General features: G+C 37.6%; 1 protein-coding gene across 7 annotated transcripts in view; it reads right to left on the reverse strand.

Moving 5' to 3' along the window:
• Positions 1-20,842, reverse strand: part of LOC108706699 (collagen alpha-1(XXV) chain) — a 265,983-nt gene that overhangs the window by 27,542 nt on the left and 217,599 nt on the right. For 6 of the 7 annotated variants that reach the window (XM_018243341.2, XM_018243342.2, XM_018243344.2 and 3 more), the window contains exons 18-24: positions 11,979-12,041; positions 10,795-10,863; positions 8,596-8,640; positions 5,162-5,206; positions 3,385-3,462; positions 2,818-2,841; positions 728-772 (exon numbers count right to left, since the gene is read on the reverse strand). In XM_018243341.2, coding sequence (XP_018098830.1) covers positions 728-772; positions 2,818-2,841; positions 3,385-3,462; positions 5,162-5,206; positions 8,596-8,640; positions 10,795-10,863; positions 11,979-12,041 — 369 coding nt within the window. The remainder of the gene's footprint in view (positions 1-727; positions 773-2,817; positions 2,842-3,384; positions 3,463-5,161; positions 5,207-8,595; positions 8,641-10,794; positions 10,864-11,978; positions 12,042-20,842) is intronic. The other variant, XM_041579588.1, reaches the window with a different exon arrangement.

The raw sequence follows: 20,842 nt of genomic DNA on the forward strand, positions 1-20,842 counted from the left end.
AGAAATCTGATTTTTAAGTTAGAATTGTATAATGTAAATCATCAGCTCACTATACCTTCTGCAAGATCTCCCCTATCTCCACTGCAGTTCTAGTTGAGGCAAGCATCTTTGATTTCACTGGCTCCTCCTACCTATATCTTCCCAGCCAACTGCAGCTGTGAAATCTCGCACATGCTCAGTTGAAATTCCTTGTTGCTTATCAACCCTTCTAAGATATTTTCAAATCAGCGAAACCTCTGTGTTAGCTGCTGTTCAGTAGTGCTGCCACCTGCTGGAAGTTAGTGTGTGCCCTTCATTTGCATAATATCACCAGCAGACGACAAGATAGGGAAATCTTGTGATACTTCTAGTGGAGGAGTTTACTAAAACAAGGCATTCTGGGTAGAATACTCAAAGCAGTGTTACAATCTGAGCATGCTCCTGAAATTTGCATATTATAGTCTCTGTTATAGTCTCAGTATGGCCTCCCTCAGTGAAAGAACCCATTTGACAAAGTAAGGGATTTTTTAAAACCTGCAGTTTTTTTCAAAAAACTATATATGTAGTTTGATTAAACGTGTTTATGTTGTACTGGTCAGATTGTTAATATGTGTTTGATTTTGGCTGTGATAGGTGCCCTTTAAGTTAAATGTTATGCCAGTATGGGGGCATCAGCGCTTTACTGCTGCAGTAAAATAAGGATAAGATACATAATACATTTGTAAATAAAAAAGTAAAATCAAAACACCTTTGGTCCTGGCAAACCAGGTGGCCCAGGTGGTCCGGGCGGTCCCTGTTGATAAACAAAAAGAAATGAATGAACCTAATCACATTTGAACATAACATCCCATATGTTGCCCAATTGGTTAGAATCAACAAATACCACATTATAAATAGTGATACGTGAATTTGACCTGTTTAGTTAATTAGCAAAATTGTGAAAATTCACCAAAATGCATTGAAGTCTATGGGTGAATTTTTTTTTGATGCAATAGGTTGGCTCGAGAAATTTGCAGTGAAACTTGGTGAAAAAGTCATCACTAATTATAGACCCGCAAAGTAAAGCAGGACATTTTGTAAGGAAGCCTACCTATACAGATGTGCATTTTATTGGTGTATTCTCTATATAGTATTCCTGTTGTTTCTTTTTCTGCCTTTGCTGGGAGAACCTTCAGCTATAAGGATTCATTAGTAAACATATACCTGTGTATATGAATACTCACCAACAATGTGTAATATTTGATTTTATTTCTGAGCACAATACATATCTGTGTTTTGGGATATTATGGCCTGTAACATAATTGCCTCTTACCTGCATGGGCTGGCACATGATTTTTAAGATGCTACAAAATCTGATCATGCTATGATGTAAAATCTAATCAGCATTCCCTTCTAATAGTTGCGTTGTATGGCTTCATTTTTATTGTTGTTTACAAATTAGATCTTTCTAACAGTTCCATTATTTTAAGACATGTTCAACTATATCTGAATTGTAAGATACAATCTGTTTATCCAACCACATCCAACAGAATCTCCCTAGTAGTTCTACCATAATCATCTAATGGCTTTACCTTTTTTGATGTATAAACAATTTTATGAAAGTGTATTTCTTTCATTAACTATGTAAAACATCAGATAACTTTGTGGCAGAGCTATCAAGTGGTGCCAATCTGTACAAATATTTTTATGAATTCCCCCTTAACCATCCAAATTAACCTTACTTTCTATTGGAGTATGGTCACGCAACAATGGGGCAGATATAGTGGTAACCATACTGACTTGATGTCAGCAATTGTGAGGGATGTTAGAGCTCAGTGCTCTAAAATAAATAAATTGACCCATTGGGGGGACATCCCTGCGGAGAAAAGATGGCTGCAGATTGTTTCTACTAATGAGTCAGTTTTGCTTTAGCATAATAAATTGCCCAATTGAATGCATGCTGTTAAACCCATTCCACCATTTGTGTTATATCTACATAACCTTTATAAAACTTGTTGACTATGGACCTTATGTTCAGTTGGAGTGAGTAATTATAAGGATTATATATCACACTTGACTCTTACTGTGGGATAAAAAGATTTAAAGAATACTTTAATAGAATTGTTCAGTATAAAAATAAAAACTGTGTAAATAGATATGTTTCTAATATAGTTAGTTATCCAAAAATGTATTGTATAAAGGCTGGAGTGACTGGATGTCTGATATAATAGTCAGAACACTACTTCCTGCTTTTCAGCTCTCTTGCTTTTCACTGATTGGTTACCAGGCAGTAAGTGACTTGAGGGGGCTCACATGTTTGCTTTTGAATCTGAGCTGCATGCTGAGGACCAATTGCTCACTGAACGGCTACAGTATGTCCCATGTGGCCCCCCTTCAAGTCACTGACTAACTCAGAGTTAGAGAGCTGAAAAGCAGGAAGTGGGATTCTGGCTATTATGTTACACATTCAGTCACTCCAGCCTTTATAGATTACATTTTTAGCTAACTAACTATAGTAGATTTTTTTTTATTTACCCAGTTTTTATTTTTACACTAAACTGGTCCTTTAAGCTCAGTATAGAATAGAGTTGTTTGCCGGAGTGTAAGCCCAATGCCTGTAGTATTTCAGTGCAAGACCAATGCACTAGGCAAAAGTGTCTCCTCCTGAATCAGCTAACAGAATGGGTAACCACAAGAAGGGTTACACAAGTAATGATCCATGCAATAATAGGCCAGTATGCTAATCATTGACATGATATATATCTATGGATTATGGTGAGGAAAGTGTGTCTAGGCATGCAAAGGGAGAGAACACAAGACAAGGTGGGCGGACACAGCACACCATGCGGATAGCTTTACCGTAACAGTAATTGCAGTAATCCTCTGATGACAAGGCACAGCAACAAGAAATAAGATTATACTCATTACATTATACTGCAAAGTCAGATTACTCCTTTTGATATAAATCATTGACATCTCTATTTCCCCAAACAGTTCTGTCTAAGGGATTAGGCAAGTTCCATATCTGTCTTGAGTGAGGCTAGTTTTGCAGAAAGAATTTAATACAGCTATCACTATTTCTATTTCCCAAATGAAAGAGTAGACTATGGTATTCATTACAGAGGAATAACTAGTTAGTATCTGTGCTTACTCCTGGCAGCATATTGAAGTAACCATAAATCATTTGCATCCTCAAAAGCTGATATAAGACACTTAACAGGAAAATATCAGTCTATTTCCGCTAGCCGGCAGTATTCAAGGAGACATTAAGAGAAACAGAACAGCTGCTAGACAATCATTGTGATTAATGTACTATCCCAAAACACAGCAGTCAATAAAGACACGCTTTGGAACAAAGGCTATTCCACAATCCAATAGTCATAAATTAGAAAGTAAAACCCAAGCTAAGTTTATTGAAACACATACCTGCAAGGCTTCCTGAATATTCCCATTGTAATCTATGATCTCAGTAGCCCCTTGATCTCCTTTTTGACCTGGAGGCCCCTGTCAGGGATATACAAAAATTGATATAGTCAAAGCTGTAATATGACCGCACACCCTTATTAAATCTAAATATTTGTAAGCCTATATGGCATATGAATCAACACCACTAAGAAGATGACATCACTGTTTAACATTGATTCTTAACCTATGGGTTTGATCTGCTTTAATATATTTTAAATAAAGTTGATAATTGTAGTTTTGGGTTGTAAAGCTGATTCATAGGGGCAAATTCAGTAACCTCCAAAAATTTGCCCCCAACGGCTTCGCTCACAGCGCAACTCTTCGCCAGGCATAGATTCGCCAGGACAACGCAAATTCACTAAAATCCAAAGTGCGTCCAGGGCGCTGAACGATGGCGAAGTTGTGCTATCATTACTGCGCCAAGCGAAGAAAAGTTTCGCTATCGTTACTGCGCCAAATGAAGTGAAATTGCGCTAGCGTTGCCTAATTTGCATACGGCGGGAAGTTAAATTTCAACGGACGTATATGTTGCATCAAATACATTACATTACACAAGCCCGGGAAACCTTAATAAAATAAAATAAAGTTGTTATATTGCCCTACACATGAGCCCAGTGTATAGTTTATGTGCCATATGTAAGGAAATGTAGGGGGAAACCGTTTACCCCCCAAAAAAAATTTACGGTCGTTTTCAGCCTATCGCCCTGAAAAAAGACGCTAACATTTTTTGGGACTTAGAAATATTTTCAACTATTTTTTTTAGAAAATCCTATCTACTCTATATTGCAGTTCTCCTGGTCTGAGGTGGCGAAGGCAAGTCTGCTAACGTTAAGTAAAATCTGCACCTTAGTGAATTTGCGTAGTTACGTCCATTCGCCAGAGCACAAATTCGCCAGGTGTTAGGGAGTGAGGTACCGCTAGAGTCTATCTCCTTCACTAGCAAAGTTACGTCAGCGACCTTTAGTAAATCGGCAAAGTACTGAAATGACATTACTGGCGAAATTTCGTCCGCGTTAGTCGTTTCGCCTTTTAGTAAATTTGCCCCATAAAGTGAATTGAGATCCCACACACACAAGAGCCATATATATACTTTAAGATTTTATTTTAATTGGCGTAGGAGATGTCATCTCGTGATGTCACTTGTGCCGAATAATTTATTAAAACTTGTGTATAAGTTTATAGAAAATGAACGTAGCTGTGGCTGAGTTGTATACCCCAATTAAAAGCCTTAGGCCCACAGCCTGGTGCTGTTTAATTGCAATGAAACACCTCAGTAACTACTGATATTCCTATATATGATTTTATTCCATTATTTCAGGTTACAAATTACAGGGTGGATCTATCATGCTGGGCAAATTGCAAAATATTGGAGCAAATCAACAGGTTTTTTTTTCATCATAATGCACGTTGACAGCTCGAATTCCAGTAGGACCACTCTGCCCAAGATTTCCACCAAGTTTTAAATGAAAGGGAAGACATAGATCCAAATGCACACCCTTTACATAAGTGATACTCAGTAGTTTTAAGGAGGCAGTGTTTAATTGTACCACAGGGGAGCCCTATACTTAATGCAACCCTGCATGCAAGCCTGCTAACTGTAGCACCCTGTGTCAGACCCATAAATATAGAGGCAACAGTAGAAGGGTGTTCCAGCAAGGAAGTGGGAATAAACACAAGAGCTAAGTCTATAACTCTTCATTCTGCATGATAATATGCTGATATAATGACTGTCACTTACCCTTGGACCAATCAGGCCAAAATCTCCTTGGCTTCCAGTATCACCCTGATAAAGTAAAGCAACAATGAATGAGAAGCCACTTGTGCACGATTTCTATTTAACATTATTAAATAATTTGTGTTTTTTCTATATTTCTTAAAAGCTCTAAAAATGTTGCGTTTATTAAGTGTAAAAACCTATACAAAAATTTGCCAAGTAAAAGTTGTCAATGTCCCATAGAAGTCAATGAGAGCTGTGCTGGTCTTATTTTTAATCAATTCAGACTTTTAGAGGTTTTTGGACATTTTTCGGTAGTTATTGCCTGAAAAAAAATCAAATTTCCAAAGGTTTTAGAGGTATTCATTTTTTTTATCAGGGTTCAGTGTTTTTTTTTTGTTCGAGCTTTTTAAATTGGCATCTTTTAATACATTTCATGACATTAAGGAATGTTGGCCTGGAACATAGTATTTGTACCTGGATAGAGAACTGGCTAAAAGATAGACCACAAAGAGTGGTGGTAAATGGAACATTTTCTAATTGGACCAGTGTTGTTAGTGGAGTACCGCAGGGCTCTGTACTAGGTCCCTTGCTTTTCAACTTGTTTATTAATGACTTGGAGGTGGGCATTGAAAGTACTGTTTCTATTTTTGCAGATGATACTAAATTGTGCAGAACTATAGGTTCCATGCAGGATGCTGCCACTTTGCAGAGTGATTTGTCTAAACTGGAAAACTGGGCAGAAAACTGGAAAATGAGGTTCAATGTTGATAAATGCAAGGTTATGCACTTTGGCAAAAATAATATAAATGCAAGTTATACACTAAATGGCAGTGTGTTGGGAGTTTCCTTAAATGTGAAGGATCTAGGGGTTTTTGTAGATAACACGTTGTCTAATTCTGGGCAGTGTCATTCTGTGGCTACTAAAGCAGATAAAGTTCTGTTTTGCATAAAAAAGGGCATTAACTCAAGGGATGAAAACATAATTATACCTCTTTATACTGTAGGTCCCTGGTGAGGCCTCATCTGAAGTATGCAGTGCAGTTTTGGACTCCAGTCCTTAAGAGGGATATAAATGAGCTGGAGAGAGTGCAGAGACTAAGTGCAACTAAACTGGTTAGAGGGATGGAAGACTTAAATTATGAGGGTAGACTGTCAAGGTTGGGGTTGTTTTCTCTGGAAAAAAGGCGCTTGCGAGGGGACATGATTACACTTTACAAGTACATTAGAGGACATTATAGACAAATAGCAGGGGACCTTTTTACCCATAAAGTGGATCACTGTACCAGAGGCCACCCCTTTAGACAAGAAGAAAAGAACTTTCATTTGAAGCAACGTAGGGGGTTCTTCACAGTCAGGACAGTGAGGTTGTGGAATGCACTGCCGGGTGATGTTGTGATGGCTGATTCAGTTAATGCCTTTAAGAGTGGCTTGGATGAATTTTTGGACAGACATAATATCAAAGGCTATTGTGATACTAAGCTCTATAGTTAGTATAGGTATGGGTATATAGAATTTATGTAAGTAGGGAGGGGTGTGTGTATGGATGCTGGGTTTTCATTTGGAGGAGTTGAATTTGATGGACTTTGTCTTTTTTCAATCCTATTATGTAACTATGTAACTATTTGTTGTTTTAGAGAATGATAGTTTCATAGTGGTATCAAAAACCTCGAAAACCATTAAAATGAAAATATAGATAAATAAGCCTTCAAGTGTTCTACTTTCCCATATACTGTACATTACAGTGTTTTATAGTAACTGAAATACAAGCCGGTCAAAACCTGAATAAGGGGAGAAAAAGTATTCTCAATGCAGTATAGTGTTAAATTGTGCCTGTTGTGGGTGTTGGGCTTTTCCTCCACCACCTTTGCACCCTAGGCATGTGCCTCTTCTGCTTTCCCCTTGCTCCGCAACTGAATTTCATTATTTTTCCCCAGTAGCAACTCAGCAAGCCAGATCGCTGATATTCCAAATTGCTACAATTACATTAGTCGAGAAACTACCCTGTAGCAGTAATTGTTACTATTGACATATTTATTGTTGTCGTTTATCTGATATTGCTGAACAATTTATCAATGTATCAAATATATTGCTGACTTGGATTACAAAGTTCATGTGAGAGGGTGGAAAATGAAAATCATTTTTAAAAACGGAATTTTATTAAAACAGTAAAAAAAAAATAGGGGGATGAAAGCTATTGGAAAAGTCATTGTAACAAAAATAATATACCTGTATTTTGGAACAGTTAACTAGACTCTTTAAGAGATCTGGATTATGTAGTGAACTGAGCACATTTTTTTTAAACTTTTTTTTTTTTTTGCTCTGTTTCTTTTTACGAGTTGTTATTGTTTTGTTGGGGACAAATATGAATGTGTTATTTAATAGATATTTTATTGTATATACAAAATTGAATGTATGACATGGCTAAGATGTAAAATAAGTTTATTTGTAAAACTCAGTAAACTACTTTAAAAATAAAACTTTAAAAAACAAATTCCAGTCCCTGGTATTTCACACACGTCTATGGCAGGGGTCCCCAACCGCCGGGCCGCCGCACTGGGCTGCCGAGCCCAATGCGCAAAAATGAGGCGAGCCGAATTGGATGCCGGTGCACCAAAATTGGACGCCGTCTGTCCAAATTTGCTGCCAAATTTATGTGGCAAATTGTATAATCAATGATATTTGGACCATTCCAGTGTTCTGACACTCCACGGATAGACTAAGTATTTATGTAAAAAAAGTCTGACCAAACTAGAATCCACGATTGGTCCTTATTTATTATTAAAAAAGCACGATTTAATCGGATCTCTATAAAATCGAGCAGAATTTTTTCATTTTTTTTCCTGAATCACTTGATTTTTTTCTGACTTTTCCCCAAGAAGTCAGTTTTTTTCGGATTTTTGCCCAAAAAAGGGTTTGAGGTGGAGTATTTTCTGATTCTGACTTTTTTCATCCTTTGGGTATAATAAGTCTCGAGAAATTCAAGTTTTTTTTTTCACAAAAAAATTGGATTTTACAGTATAAAAAAACTATAATTTTTTGAGTTTTTTTGGATTCAGATTGTAATAAATGACCTCCTTAATGTAATGTTATCTCAAAAAATGGGGTCCCATCCCTTTGTTTTCCAGCCTGATCATTGCTGGAGCACTGCATGGAATAACGAATCTGTATAATGTTTTATTTATTAGAAATTTGATTTTATCACATTACTTCATCAGAATTCAGCCATCCATTTCTTATCATATTTCATTTGCTATTTCAGGGGAGAAGCATGGCTACAATGGCATGCACTTCTAATAACGTGTTCAGCCACTAGGTGGAACCCAAGCATTAAATGAGCATTGAAGTGTGATGTTTTAGCTGCGCATGCAAAAAGATATGAAGATTCTTTTTTTTAAATGAACATCACATTTTAATAAAAAGCTGGAAAATAGAAACATGAAGCAAGTACTACTGACCTTTGACCCCTTTGGGCCTCTAGATCCTGATTCACCTGGTTCTCCCTGTAACATGCAAAGTTTGGAAAAGAAAAGAGCAAAGGTGGTTAAAGAGGAAGCAGAGGAAGAGATAGCCATGGCTCCCATTGAGAAACATGCCAAAAAGAAGCATCCAAAAGCATAATTGCCTTTAATATCAGGAATTTATTAAATGTAAGAAATTTTATGATAATGGTGATATGTTCCCAAGACACTTGGTGCTCAGAAAACATTATTTACCATTGCAGTACATTGCAGTAGTTTTTTAAATACATTTTCACCTGTCAGTGAGTGTGGGGCTATTAATAAATATACTGCCAAGGCCCAGGTACAAAATAATTACCTATTATTATTTGAATGTCATTTCCATGGCCACCAACCACTTACTATAAATGTAAATGTCACTGGTGCACAAAGGTTTCTCTTAGCACTAACTATATGTCAGTTCTGAATGAGCGGAAGGATTCCATTGCTAATGAGCTTCTCAAAGCAATAATGGGGGGACATAATTTATTCACAGGGGTAAATCCCTATCTGCTCAGCACATTTATCAGCTTTGTAAAAATATTGTCTAGCTTGAATGTTTACTGCTTATAAATGGGGGTCCCAAGAATAATGTGCCACTGGAAAGGTATGTTTTGTGTGGCCCTGAGCTTGAAAGGCCTTAGCAGACACAAACCTTATATTTCTTGGTTGGGTCCCTTAGTAAGGGGAATCTGTGCAGGTTTGTGAGAGACTCAATGTTTTAGTCACATTCTAGTCTAGATGGAGCCCTTATTATAGTGAGGTGTATAGCAGGCCCTACATGTTTGGTGGGTTGGTGGAACCAAGATGCACACGGATCACTTTGGACCAGCTATTATGCTTTATCATGTTGCTGATTATCCCCAATGACTAACTCTGTGGCCTACTGCCACCTGTTGGGAGGCTTCATATTGTCTCATTGCTGCCACTATTTGTTCTACCTGGAATTTGGCTGGCCTTCTGGAAATCTCTGTATACCAGTTTTTATTTTTTTAGTTCCACCCCAATCTTTTTCATGTCCTGTTTCTTTTAACATAGAAGCCAAATGAGGTTTAAAATCAATATAAGTTTCTTTTCTATTCTAAACTACAGAATTCTGGCATAAATGTAGTTATTTCATTCATGGCTTACTTAAACATTATAGAATACGGTATATATGTCAGGGTTTCATATAACACAATATTTAAACTATGCCAAAATGTTTGGGTAGCTCTGAATGACTAGAAATATTATAGCAGTGCAGTGGTTATTATAATTATAGCATTATGATTTACTGTACTCCATTGACTCCATTCAGGATCCAAGTGAACGCTACACTAAATAAGGATTTACAAGATTTGGCAAAAATACGTTTGTTGCCACTACAGCAGCCAATGAATATCATATTATATATATGATGTCTGAATACTAGAAGCACAGACATTAGGGTTAAGACGCATTAAATCCTAACAGCCACAGCCAGTTTATTGGTTGAAATTCTTCCAAGAATAGAAATTTATAGGCTGTATGGGATAAGCAGGATCCCCACAATGTGATGTGGAATACATTTGGAATATTAATTAACTTTTAGGGCATAGAGTCAAGGCAAGTTGTTTGATCATTGCAAATGCTTCCATTGAAAGGCCCCAGGATGGCCATTCTATAATGCAGTGACTGTACCAGTGGTTAAAAAGCTTTCTTCTAAAAGAAGAGATAGAGTCCAATTTATACATCACTCCACAATGGTGGATCATTATTTTCTTCTGTAAATTATACATTGAGGGAAATGTAATAAAATTCTCAAAGAGAATAAATTTGCACACAAATAAGAATAAAAATTTGCAAGTCGCAATACAATATTCTTCATTAGACTTTTATTGCATTGCGAACCTGTATTGCACATTACGAACCTGCTTGAGGGTGGCGTAAACTTTTGGATCAATCATAACAGCTTTTTCATTAAGAATTTTTATTAAATAAACTGCGCAAACTATAAAATTCGCAGTGGTGTTCTCAAAGGCAAAATTGTTCTCATTGCAATCAATTTCTCCATTAGCGACCAATATTACATTTCAACATAAGACTACACACTGACAAAAACAGAACTATAAAACAGGAACATATATTTAGACTCACTTAGAATCTCAGAGGGCCAAAAATGATTGGTTGGGGGCTTACCTTTGGTCCAGGTAATCCAGAACTGCCTCTCTCTCCTCTTCCAGGTGGGCCAATTTCTCCCCGTTCCCCCTAAACATACAAACAATATGACGTAATTTGACTTCTTATTATTTAGGCTGTCAGCATACATTTCGAGTAAAAAGGAGGCATCAATATGTTGTGCTTTTGTTTAGGATTATTTGGGGTTATTTGTTAAAAGACAAGTAATACTAATAACTACAGGCGTAGGATACCCCGAACAAAAGAAAAAAGACTCCCAACCCCAGCATGATCCCTCAACCCTTCTCTAACCTTTTCCATTGCCTTCTAATCCATATCCAAGTTAAGTTGGAGTCAGAACTGGCAAAGCAGCAGTGAGTTTTACAACCACCAAGGGATTGGTGGTCAGTGCTATACAAAAATAGGTCTTAGAACACGAAATTCTAATAAAAGATTATCTGAAAAGCCTTGGGTCCAAAGAATTCTGGATAATGGATTCAAAGTGTAAAATATGGGATTTAGGTGCTACATCCTCCAATTCCTAATTGCTTAGGAAGTTGGATCCTGTAGCTTCCAGCATCTTCGTGGGAAATCCATGGAAGGCAATGGCACAAAATAAAGAGAAAAATAAATTGAAACTGATTCCTAGCCAAATAAACACAAGACAAGAGGGTAAAAGCTATAAGAAAATATACAGCTGCTACTAAATCAGATCTTAAATGATAACAATCTCAGTCACAGGGCTCTGAGTAATTCCCATGTTATTTTACAAATTGTCTCTGTTATGTTTGTATGAATAGAACAAGTCCCATCTCATGAGCAGAAGTGATGACCTGGGGTTCACCTACTGACAGGCTGGACTTAATTCCCAGCACAGAATTTGTCCTTCACAGAAGACAGATACATCCAAGCTAGTGACACAAAGCACAGTGCAAAATCTGATTTTAAAGGGGATCTAATGCCTGAAAAAAAAGGAACATAATAGGAGATCCTGTATTTTGTCTATTCAACATATGGTACCAACCCAAAGCTTCAGCCCAGCAACCTCTGGGCTTGTAACATACTTACTTTCCACCCCATGGAAAGTAAAATAAGAGAGAACGGTTTGTTCATGTATGTTGGGATACAAATGTTAGACTGAATGATTTAAAAAGACTGTAACTTGGTGGTTGTATATATAATAACTTATAAGATGTTTTTCTCACCTTAGTTCCTGGCAAGCCTGGTAACCCAGGTTCTCCTTGAGGCCCTAGAAATCCTGGCTCTCCCTTTGAAGAGGAAACATGAAATTTGTAAGAAATTTAGCAAAACTTAAAATCAATAATATAGCAATAACAGCATTATACTACCATTATTTACTCTATTGAAGCGTTAATTATCTGCCAATCCAACTACCCCACATTCTATTTAGACAAGCACTGGCCATCTTACTAAGATATTTATGGTTAAAGGTTTATAGAATAATACAGACGACACAGATGTGGATGGCCGCAATAGGGTCATCCTCCAGCATATCACTGGAATTGGTCTGGTCACAGACAATTAAAATCAAATTGCACTGATCTGATTGACATTGATATGTCTCTCCATCTGTATGTAGTCATCTGTAACTACACAGCAAAAAATGAGCAGGTTATTGGCCAATCCTATTTCCAGATGTGGGTGACCAACTCAGACATGGTCACAGCTGAATATGATCCTTGATAGATATCATAACATTGACAACACCATGGATCAATAATTGGACATTTTAGGTAAAAATGGACCATTGGCCAGATTATTGCTCACAAGTGATGACCATACTCCCAAATTCTCAATAATAGTAATGATAAGTAAATGGCTCAGCAAAACTGGAATCTAATATTGATTAGATGCAATTAGGTACATTTCCATTTACTTTAATACAAGGACACCCTGATTAATCATGCACTACATCGCTCTCAAGCAAGTACAATTTCTATCCAAAGTATTGTGTGCTGTTATTTTTATGGTTGTATACTGTATATATGAATTGCTCTCCACGCTTATACTGGAATTACATGTAATGCACCACATTTAAAGATGTCTCCAATAGCCTACATTTGCCCTTTTTGCCTGCTCACATTTTGGACCTAATTGCTGTGCTCTGATCACTTGGCCTCCAATCAATAACTGGATCATAATTTGGTCCTATGCATCCAAAGCCAATGAAGTTCTCACCTAAGAGGACTGCATTCTAATCCCACATATTGGTTGAGCAGGGCCAATACACAGACGAATAAGATGCTGACTCAGCCTGGAGTGCAGTGATTCAAAGCCATTTGCTCTTGGGCTGTAATGACAAATTGGCCTAATGGTATTTGGCTTTAAATGACCTAAGGATTTACTTGCATTCAAGCTACTGCAAAACTACAGTTCCCAGAAGCTAAACTTGAGCGCTCATCAATACTGCATGAAAGTCTCTTTAGCGATGTCTGACATCTGTTTTCAATATTCTCTAGTCTCAGTGTTTCTATTAAGGTGTGAGACGCAAATCTGTGCAAATATCCACTTCAGTTTTACACTGCTTCATCTACCAGACAAAAGCATTATTGTCCTTTCTCTTACAAAGACCCTTTCTGACTTCTGAAAATACCAAACCCAATTCATCTAATAAAAACCAAGTTATCTAACAAGAATCTTAACTAGTCACAATTAAACTATCCACCATACCCAGCTGCAGGAAATTGGTTTGTGGGCTACAGAAGCAGGGGGACAAAAAGGAACAAGCCTTTAATATGTCATGCGGATGTGATTGATACTTCATATGGGGCATTAGAGCTGGTATTTTCAGGAAACGGAGCAATGTCTCAAGTTCTACCAGCAATTCTCAGTTAAGCTAAAAACCATGTGAGCACTTAATGAGAAACACTGTCTTAAACCTCTCGAGCTGGACTGCTGGCTCAGTGTCCAAAAGTCTACCTGATACTCTTTTATTCGGTTTCATGTAAAAACCAGCACATTCTTTTTATCGAATCAGAGCTTAGTCATGAGCTTGTGGGAAGCACTACTGTACTGCACAAGTAGAGCCTTTCCTGTTAGTGGTCTGGAGGGCTATTATGTATCTGTCATGCAGGGTCATGCACGTATGCATCGCTACTGTTTTAACAACTTAGATAAAGTATAACAAAACGGAGGCTCCCCAGTTGTTTAAACTTAAAATCATAGCGTCTTCAGCCAGCAGCTTTATGATTTAGAATCTTGGTAGTTCCTGGTTCATAGGAGGTGAGGGGGTAGAGATGTACGGGTCATAAAAAATCAACCCACACCAAACGCTAACCTGATCTCTACCCTACCTGGCATGGTAGCTCTATTTATAGACCTGTCTCTGACCAGCCCACATCTGATGTCACAAAATCAGGTGGAGCTGTACACGCCTATAAATAGAGGCTGCTGGAGGCTGAAGCAGCAATTTTTAGCGGATATTTGCCCAAACCTTCCTGATCTGTGAGTCTTGGGCCAGTCCAAAATCACTAGTAGTAAGGGGCCCGACACATAGGTATCCCATTCAAGCTGATGTGCATGAGGTATGGTCACTCTATATAAGTGACCAGTTTTTAAGAAATTGCTATGGTAGCCTTAGTTAGAATTTCTGTGAAATGGGTCCTAGGTAGAAATATGAGACACTAAGGGTAGGGGCACACGGCGCGATTTCGCCGCGATTCTGTGCTAAGCGAGTTGTCGCTGCGTTTTTTAAGCCGAAATAGCTTTGCTAACTTTGGCGCTGGCGTCAATGCAAATCGCGGCGAAATCGCTGCGCTAATTCACACGCGGCGATTCGTTTTCTATTGTCGTCCGAAGTTGCCTCGCTGGGCGTTTCCGGGCGACAGTAGAAAAAGAATCGCCGCGTGTGAATTAGCGCAGCGATTTCGCCGCGATTTGCATTGACGCCAGTGCCAAAGTTAGCAAAGCTATTTCGGCTTAAAAAACGCAGCGACAACTCGCCCAGTGCAGAATCGCGGCGAAATCGCGCCGTGTGCCCCTAGCCTAAGGGTAGGGGCACACGGCGCGATTTCGCCGCGATTCTGCGCTAAGCGAGTTGTCGCTGCGTAATTTAAGCCGAAATAGCTTTGCTAACTTTGGCGCTGGTGTCAATGCAAATCGCGGCGAAATCGCTGCGCTAATTCACACGCGGCGATTCGTTTTCTATTGTCGTCCGAAGTTGCCTCGCTGGGCGTTTCCGGGCGACAGTAGAAAAAGAATCGCCGCGTGTGAATTAGCGCAGCGATTTCGCCGCGATTTGCATTGACGCCAGCGCCAAAGTTAGCAAAGCTATTTCGGCTTAAAAAACGCAGCGACAAATCACTTAGCGCAGAATCGCGGCGAAATCGCGCCGTGTGCCCCTAGATTAGAGGGTATGTGGTACAAGTACACAAATCAACGCTGGGAATGAATAAATACAGTTAAAATGCAATCAAACTGCAGCCCTATTTATTGCATTTGTAATGTGTCCTCTCATCTTTAAATGACTTGGTAACCCTAGTACAGAGTAACAAAAGTAACAGAGGTGCATGAATTGATTATACTGTACATACAAAGGAGATCAAAGAACTGGTTCCTGTCCTGACACCCTGTCTGTGGCCTATGATTTACCACAGATGTTTAGACCACTGATATGTTTCAATAAGCAGTAGTGCCTCCATCTTTTTTCTCACTTTGAATTCATTGCAATAGAATTTTATATATAGCTTGTAGAGCGGCTGTTGTATAAAAATATTTACCAAAATGGTATGTTTCATAGCCCATAAATGGCTATGAACCACAAAACTGTACCATTATAGTAAATCTCACTAACCATAGCAATTTTATTAGGAAGGGAAATTCATCATCACAAGCGCAGCTTAGCATTATTGCTGAAATCCACAGCAACTCTTAGTAGTTTGCTTCCTATTTATAATATATATATATATATACTCCAGCTTCCTAATGTGTAATGCATTAAATGATGTTAAGGGGTAATACTTTTTTAACAATTTAGATTTTAGCCCAATATTTATGCTCTTGTGGAATGACATTTGAACTTGGAAAGGCCCTCACTTCCCATATTTAAACAACTCTATGCACAGTACAACCAATTTATTTTAAAGACTGAGATTTTCAAGCCTTCGGAGCACCAGCTGTGAACAAAATTGTAACCACCGCTAATTTATTTGAGGATTTACACTGCAGTTGGACAGAAATGGATAATTTCTAGCTGCTTTCTGGCCGCATATGTCTCAATCCCATGGCTGCTTTTTAAAAGGGCTCGTAGTACGTATGACAATTTTATACAGGTCTGTTCTGCTTCCTGAGCCTGGAATATATTAGCGCAAAATGTAAGTCTAATAAAAACTGCTTTACAGTTATGCCACATTGAAGTGAATTTAAGTATGATGTAGATGGGGGGATGCATATTGTTTAACACTGTAATGCGTTTCCTTTTGCTAAATTTTGTTATTTTGGATGCTCAGTCTAATCCTTTAGTGCAGTGATCCCCAACCAGTAGCTCGTGAGCAACATGTTGCTCCCCAACCCCTTGGATGTTGCTCCCAGTGGCTCAAAGCAGGTGCTTATTTTTAAATTCCAGGCTTGGGGCAAGTTTTGGTGAAATAAAAACCAGGTGTATTGCCAAACAGAGCCTCTACATAGGGGCTACCAAATGGGCAATCACAGCACTTATTTGGCACCCCAAGAAAATTGTTCATGCTTGTGTTGCTCCCCAACTCCTTTTACTTCTGAATGTTGCTCACGGGTACAAAAGGTTGGGGATCCCTGCTTTAGTGGATGCAATATTATTATTTGCTCACTCCTGGGCATTCTCTTCTTCAGACAGTTCTGTCCAAAAACACTGACCCAGATACACATGCTTTTTTCTTATAAATACATTTTGATTTCAGGTACAGGCCAAAACATTATTATATAAAACATTATTTGTGCACTTGTGAATACAGTACAACATAGGACGCAGTAAAGAGAGTACTGCCATTCTGCACAATGCCATTAGTTAGAGCAATAAAATGTACTTATTATACATGAAATCTCATGCATAGGCTCTAATTAAGCAGTGCTAAAGGAGACATCAAAACAAGGGGACCCAAGAATATTCTCCACATTATCTGAGCTTAGGGCATAATGACTGGATGTCTGTCAGTATGAGTGTATGACAATTAAAAGAGTGTGCCATTTGTCAATGTTTAATAACTTTAATGTTTGCATAGTTACATAGTTAAGTTGGGTTGAAAAAAGACCGGAGTCAATCAAGTTCAACCGCTCCAAATAAACCCCAGTGCACATACATACACACACTCACACATATACTCACAAACTATATATACCAATATCTATAGTTATTGTAAAATTTAGTAATCACTATAACATTGGATATCATGTTTATGCAGGGCTTTATATATTTAATGCCTTGAGAATGCATATACTGGAATAACGCTATGGTAAACTTGCAGAGATTCGTTTTACAACAAGCTATAGATTATTTTTATATGCCAATGGTAGATTAGTGAGAGATACTCTGCCTTAGCACATCTGTTTGTTTCTGGTACAAGTATGGGATCTGTTGTCTGGAGACCGCTATCCAGAAAGCTCTAAATTAAGTGAAAGGCCAGACACTGGAACCTTCCGCATTGACTAATACAGGACCCAGAGAGCTTTGAGATGCCGGGTTTTCGGATTCGGAGTTTACATTCCATCAGTCTTTAATAAATCCTGAAAAATTTGGATTATTTTTAAAGGTCCGAAAAATCCGAATTTTTTGGATTTCGGGTATCTGGAGCTTAATAAATAACCCCCTAAAAGTATTATGAGCTAAATTACAGAAAAATCCCTTATCTGGAAAACCTCAGGTCCCAAGCATTCTGTATAATAGGTCCCATACCTGTATATTACTTATACCAGTGGCATATCCCTTTATCCAATAGCAGACATTCAGGGGCCTATTTATCAAGCCTCAAATTTTTTTAGAGGAAAACAAACTAACATTTTTCAAGATTTATTATGCTCTAAAGCTGCTAAAAATCCAAGTAGTAAATGGCAGATGGTCCCTTTAACAATTGGAACACGTTTTTTACCTTCAGGATTCTCTATAATTTCAGGCTGTCAGATAATCAGACAAATTCCAGTTTTTCGGGCGGCAACTCGAAAAACTCGAATTTTCACAGTGACAATTCAAAAAAGTTGCCTGATTCGAATTGACGCTCAATTTTATTGGAACTTTTTGACGCACCAATTGTATTGAGAATAATTAATGGTAAATTACAGGCATTTGGGTTTGCTAGAATTTTTGAGAAAAAAAATGAGAAAAAATAGAATTTTAGTAAATAAGCCCCTCAGAGTTTCTTAACTTGGTCCAATAGTGAAATTGAACACTATGATTTTCTGGGCAAACTTTTGCCTGTTTTGGTGTTTAACCGTGTGTTAGTATTGTGAGTTTAATCAGGGCTGTCATATAATTAGGTGTTCTTGCAATTACAACATCTAAGTCCCCCTGTGGCATACTGTATAATACTAAAAATGTGTTTTTAGGACCCCAATAATGACTGGGCGCCATCCAGTTCTACTGCCTGTACACCTGAATGGATGGAAATTTCATTTAACATTTAAATCATGTATTATGTATTAATTTTAAATGAAGTACCTTTTCAATAAGTATAATGGAATGTAATAATGAAGATGAAACAGCAGTACTGCAGTTGAGCCGACAGAGCTACATGCTCCTTGGCTGCTGTGGGTTACTATAACTGAGTCAACTTGTACCTCCCGTGTGTTGCTGTCAAGTTCTAATGTAAAATAAAAAATAATAATGTCTGCTTTTTAAGAATGTATCCCTATTTTACCTCCACCAAGCAGCTATTTGCGATGTCCAAAAAACACAAACTGGAGAATAATTGCTTAGTGGCTATGGATAAGAAAGTCTTTTTCAAAAGATATGCCCCCTTGATATATAACCAAGTCTGCAAAGCTTGCTCCACTTTATCTCCCTGGATGACCGCACCATTAAATAAACTGAAAGGACTGCTAAAGAAAAAAATAAAGCCTCCGGTTTTTGTTTTTAAAGATATTCTGAGGGGAATCCTTAAGTAATTGACAGTTTGGCCAAAAGCTGTCTCATGATCCCTCATGTTTCCAAAGGAAATCAGTCATGTTTTATTACAAACTCTTTCCTGGAGCATTCTTTTGAAACACAACCTTATGCCTGTAAAGGCAAGAGATAAAATAATGTGTTTTGAATAGCCAGGAATATAAAAGCCTGTTGCATATCAAAAAAGTACCCTTAATGTGTATCTCCCTTTGATAAAGCTAAATTGAAGAGGAAATAGCTGAATAATATCTCAGAAAATGTGTGAATTGCTTCATACTATAACAATTCTGAAAAGACAAGCTCCTGAGTGGCAAGGTTAATTGTGAGCCAATTATTTCTACACAATGAAATGCTCAAGCTTCTATCTAATTGAAATAAAAAAAGGCAAAAATGTCTTATCTTCAAGAGGGGAATCCCTAATTAAAGGAAGATTACTCTACCAATAATTTCCTAATTTGCAGATAATGGAACCCCCCTTATCTAAGAAATGTTCATTGCTAGATAAAAGTAGGCATTATCTATAGGCCAGCTTTTGTTCTTCTGAAGCATACCAAGAAAATAATATTTGTAGGTACATCGATCACGTACAGTATCCAGTCCTAAGTCCCTGAAATATACCACATGTAAACCTGTTTTCCATTAAATTAAAGCTATAAGACTTTAAACCATTAATGAGCAACAGTTCCCAGCATAATCAGACACCCTTGCTCATGCCACAAAAACCTTAAAGGACTACTTTACCCTAGAGCCTAGAATGTTCCTGTAGTACTGTGCTTAATACAACTAAACACATTTCCTCTGCGAAGGCTATTAGCAAACTTTTTTTTTCTTGTTGCAGTTATACCTGTCTATTATCATATTTAGCTTCTTCCTGGGAAATGATTATAGGCTGAAAATCTATAAGGCAAATATATATGGAAAATAAAACGTAAATGTATAGATGCCCTTTAAAAGAAATCTGTGAAGCCTCATGTTTTAGATACATTTTATTAGTACATAGAACACTCACACATTTTGAGGAATTTTGGGCAGGAGAGTTGAGCTAAAAATATATTCCTTACAAATTTCCGATGTATTCTTTTGTCGATTTGGATAGAGCAGCATTACCCTGTGCTGGTTTACTAAAGCCTAAAGAAAATGCCTCTCCTGAATCTGAAGCCATAGAACATGTTCCATTCATATGCAAACATACCTAATTTACAGTCTTTTTAAGGAAAAATAAAAGAATGATCAAAACAGCTCATGAAGTACATGCAAAGCTCAAGCACATTTTTCTTCTTCATGATAAAATCGGGATTTAATGCCTATTGAAATCTCTCAATATTTTCCATATTCTATAGCCCTAATTTATACTCCACACAGTTATCCTTGCAAGGTAATAAGTGAGTCACTCTGTGCGCTCTGATGTTCAGGGGATTTAGTGCTTCTATAAAAAAAAATACAATATGGAGAAATATGCAGAAGATAAAAACAATGAATATGTTATTGGCTACAAAAGCAATACCTGGATGAATTTTGTTTGTACAGAAAGTCTGCTGTAAGGGTGCCTCATTTTAATCCAAAACTACTGTAAATTCACGCTTTATCGCATCGTGTTTTTTTTGTAACAGCTTCATTGCGGCTTGCAACAAAAGCTCTAAAAACAAACTTTTCTTCAAAGTTTAACTATACTTGTGCTTTCCTTACACCCTTCTTAGTACTAAAGCACATAGATGACTTAAGTTGTAATTTATGAAAGAAAATGTCTTTAGCAGCCGCAAGGTTGATGCTGGAAATTGATTGTTTGCCTGGAATTATATAGTTTAATCTTGCATAATTCTTCCATCTTATTGAATTACTCCCTTTACCTTAACCCCTTCCATATAGCATTATTGCAGTTTCTTTTTGCTCTTCTGGAGGTACAAGAGTGGGACCTGTTTTCTCCAGGTATATAACATATAGTGATGGGCGGATTTATTCGCCAAGTGCGAATTTGCGCAA

The sequence above is a fragment of the Xenopus laevis genome, chromosome 1S (genome assembly GCF_017654675.1).
Source record: "Xenopus laevis strain J_2021 chromosome 1S, Xenopus_laevis_v10.1, whole genome shotgun sequence".
Lineage (NCBI taxonomy): Eukaryota > Metazoa > Chordata > Amphibia > Anura > Pipidae > Xenopus > Xenopus laevis.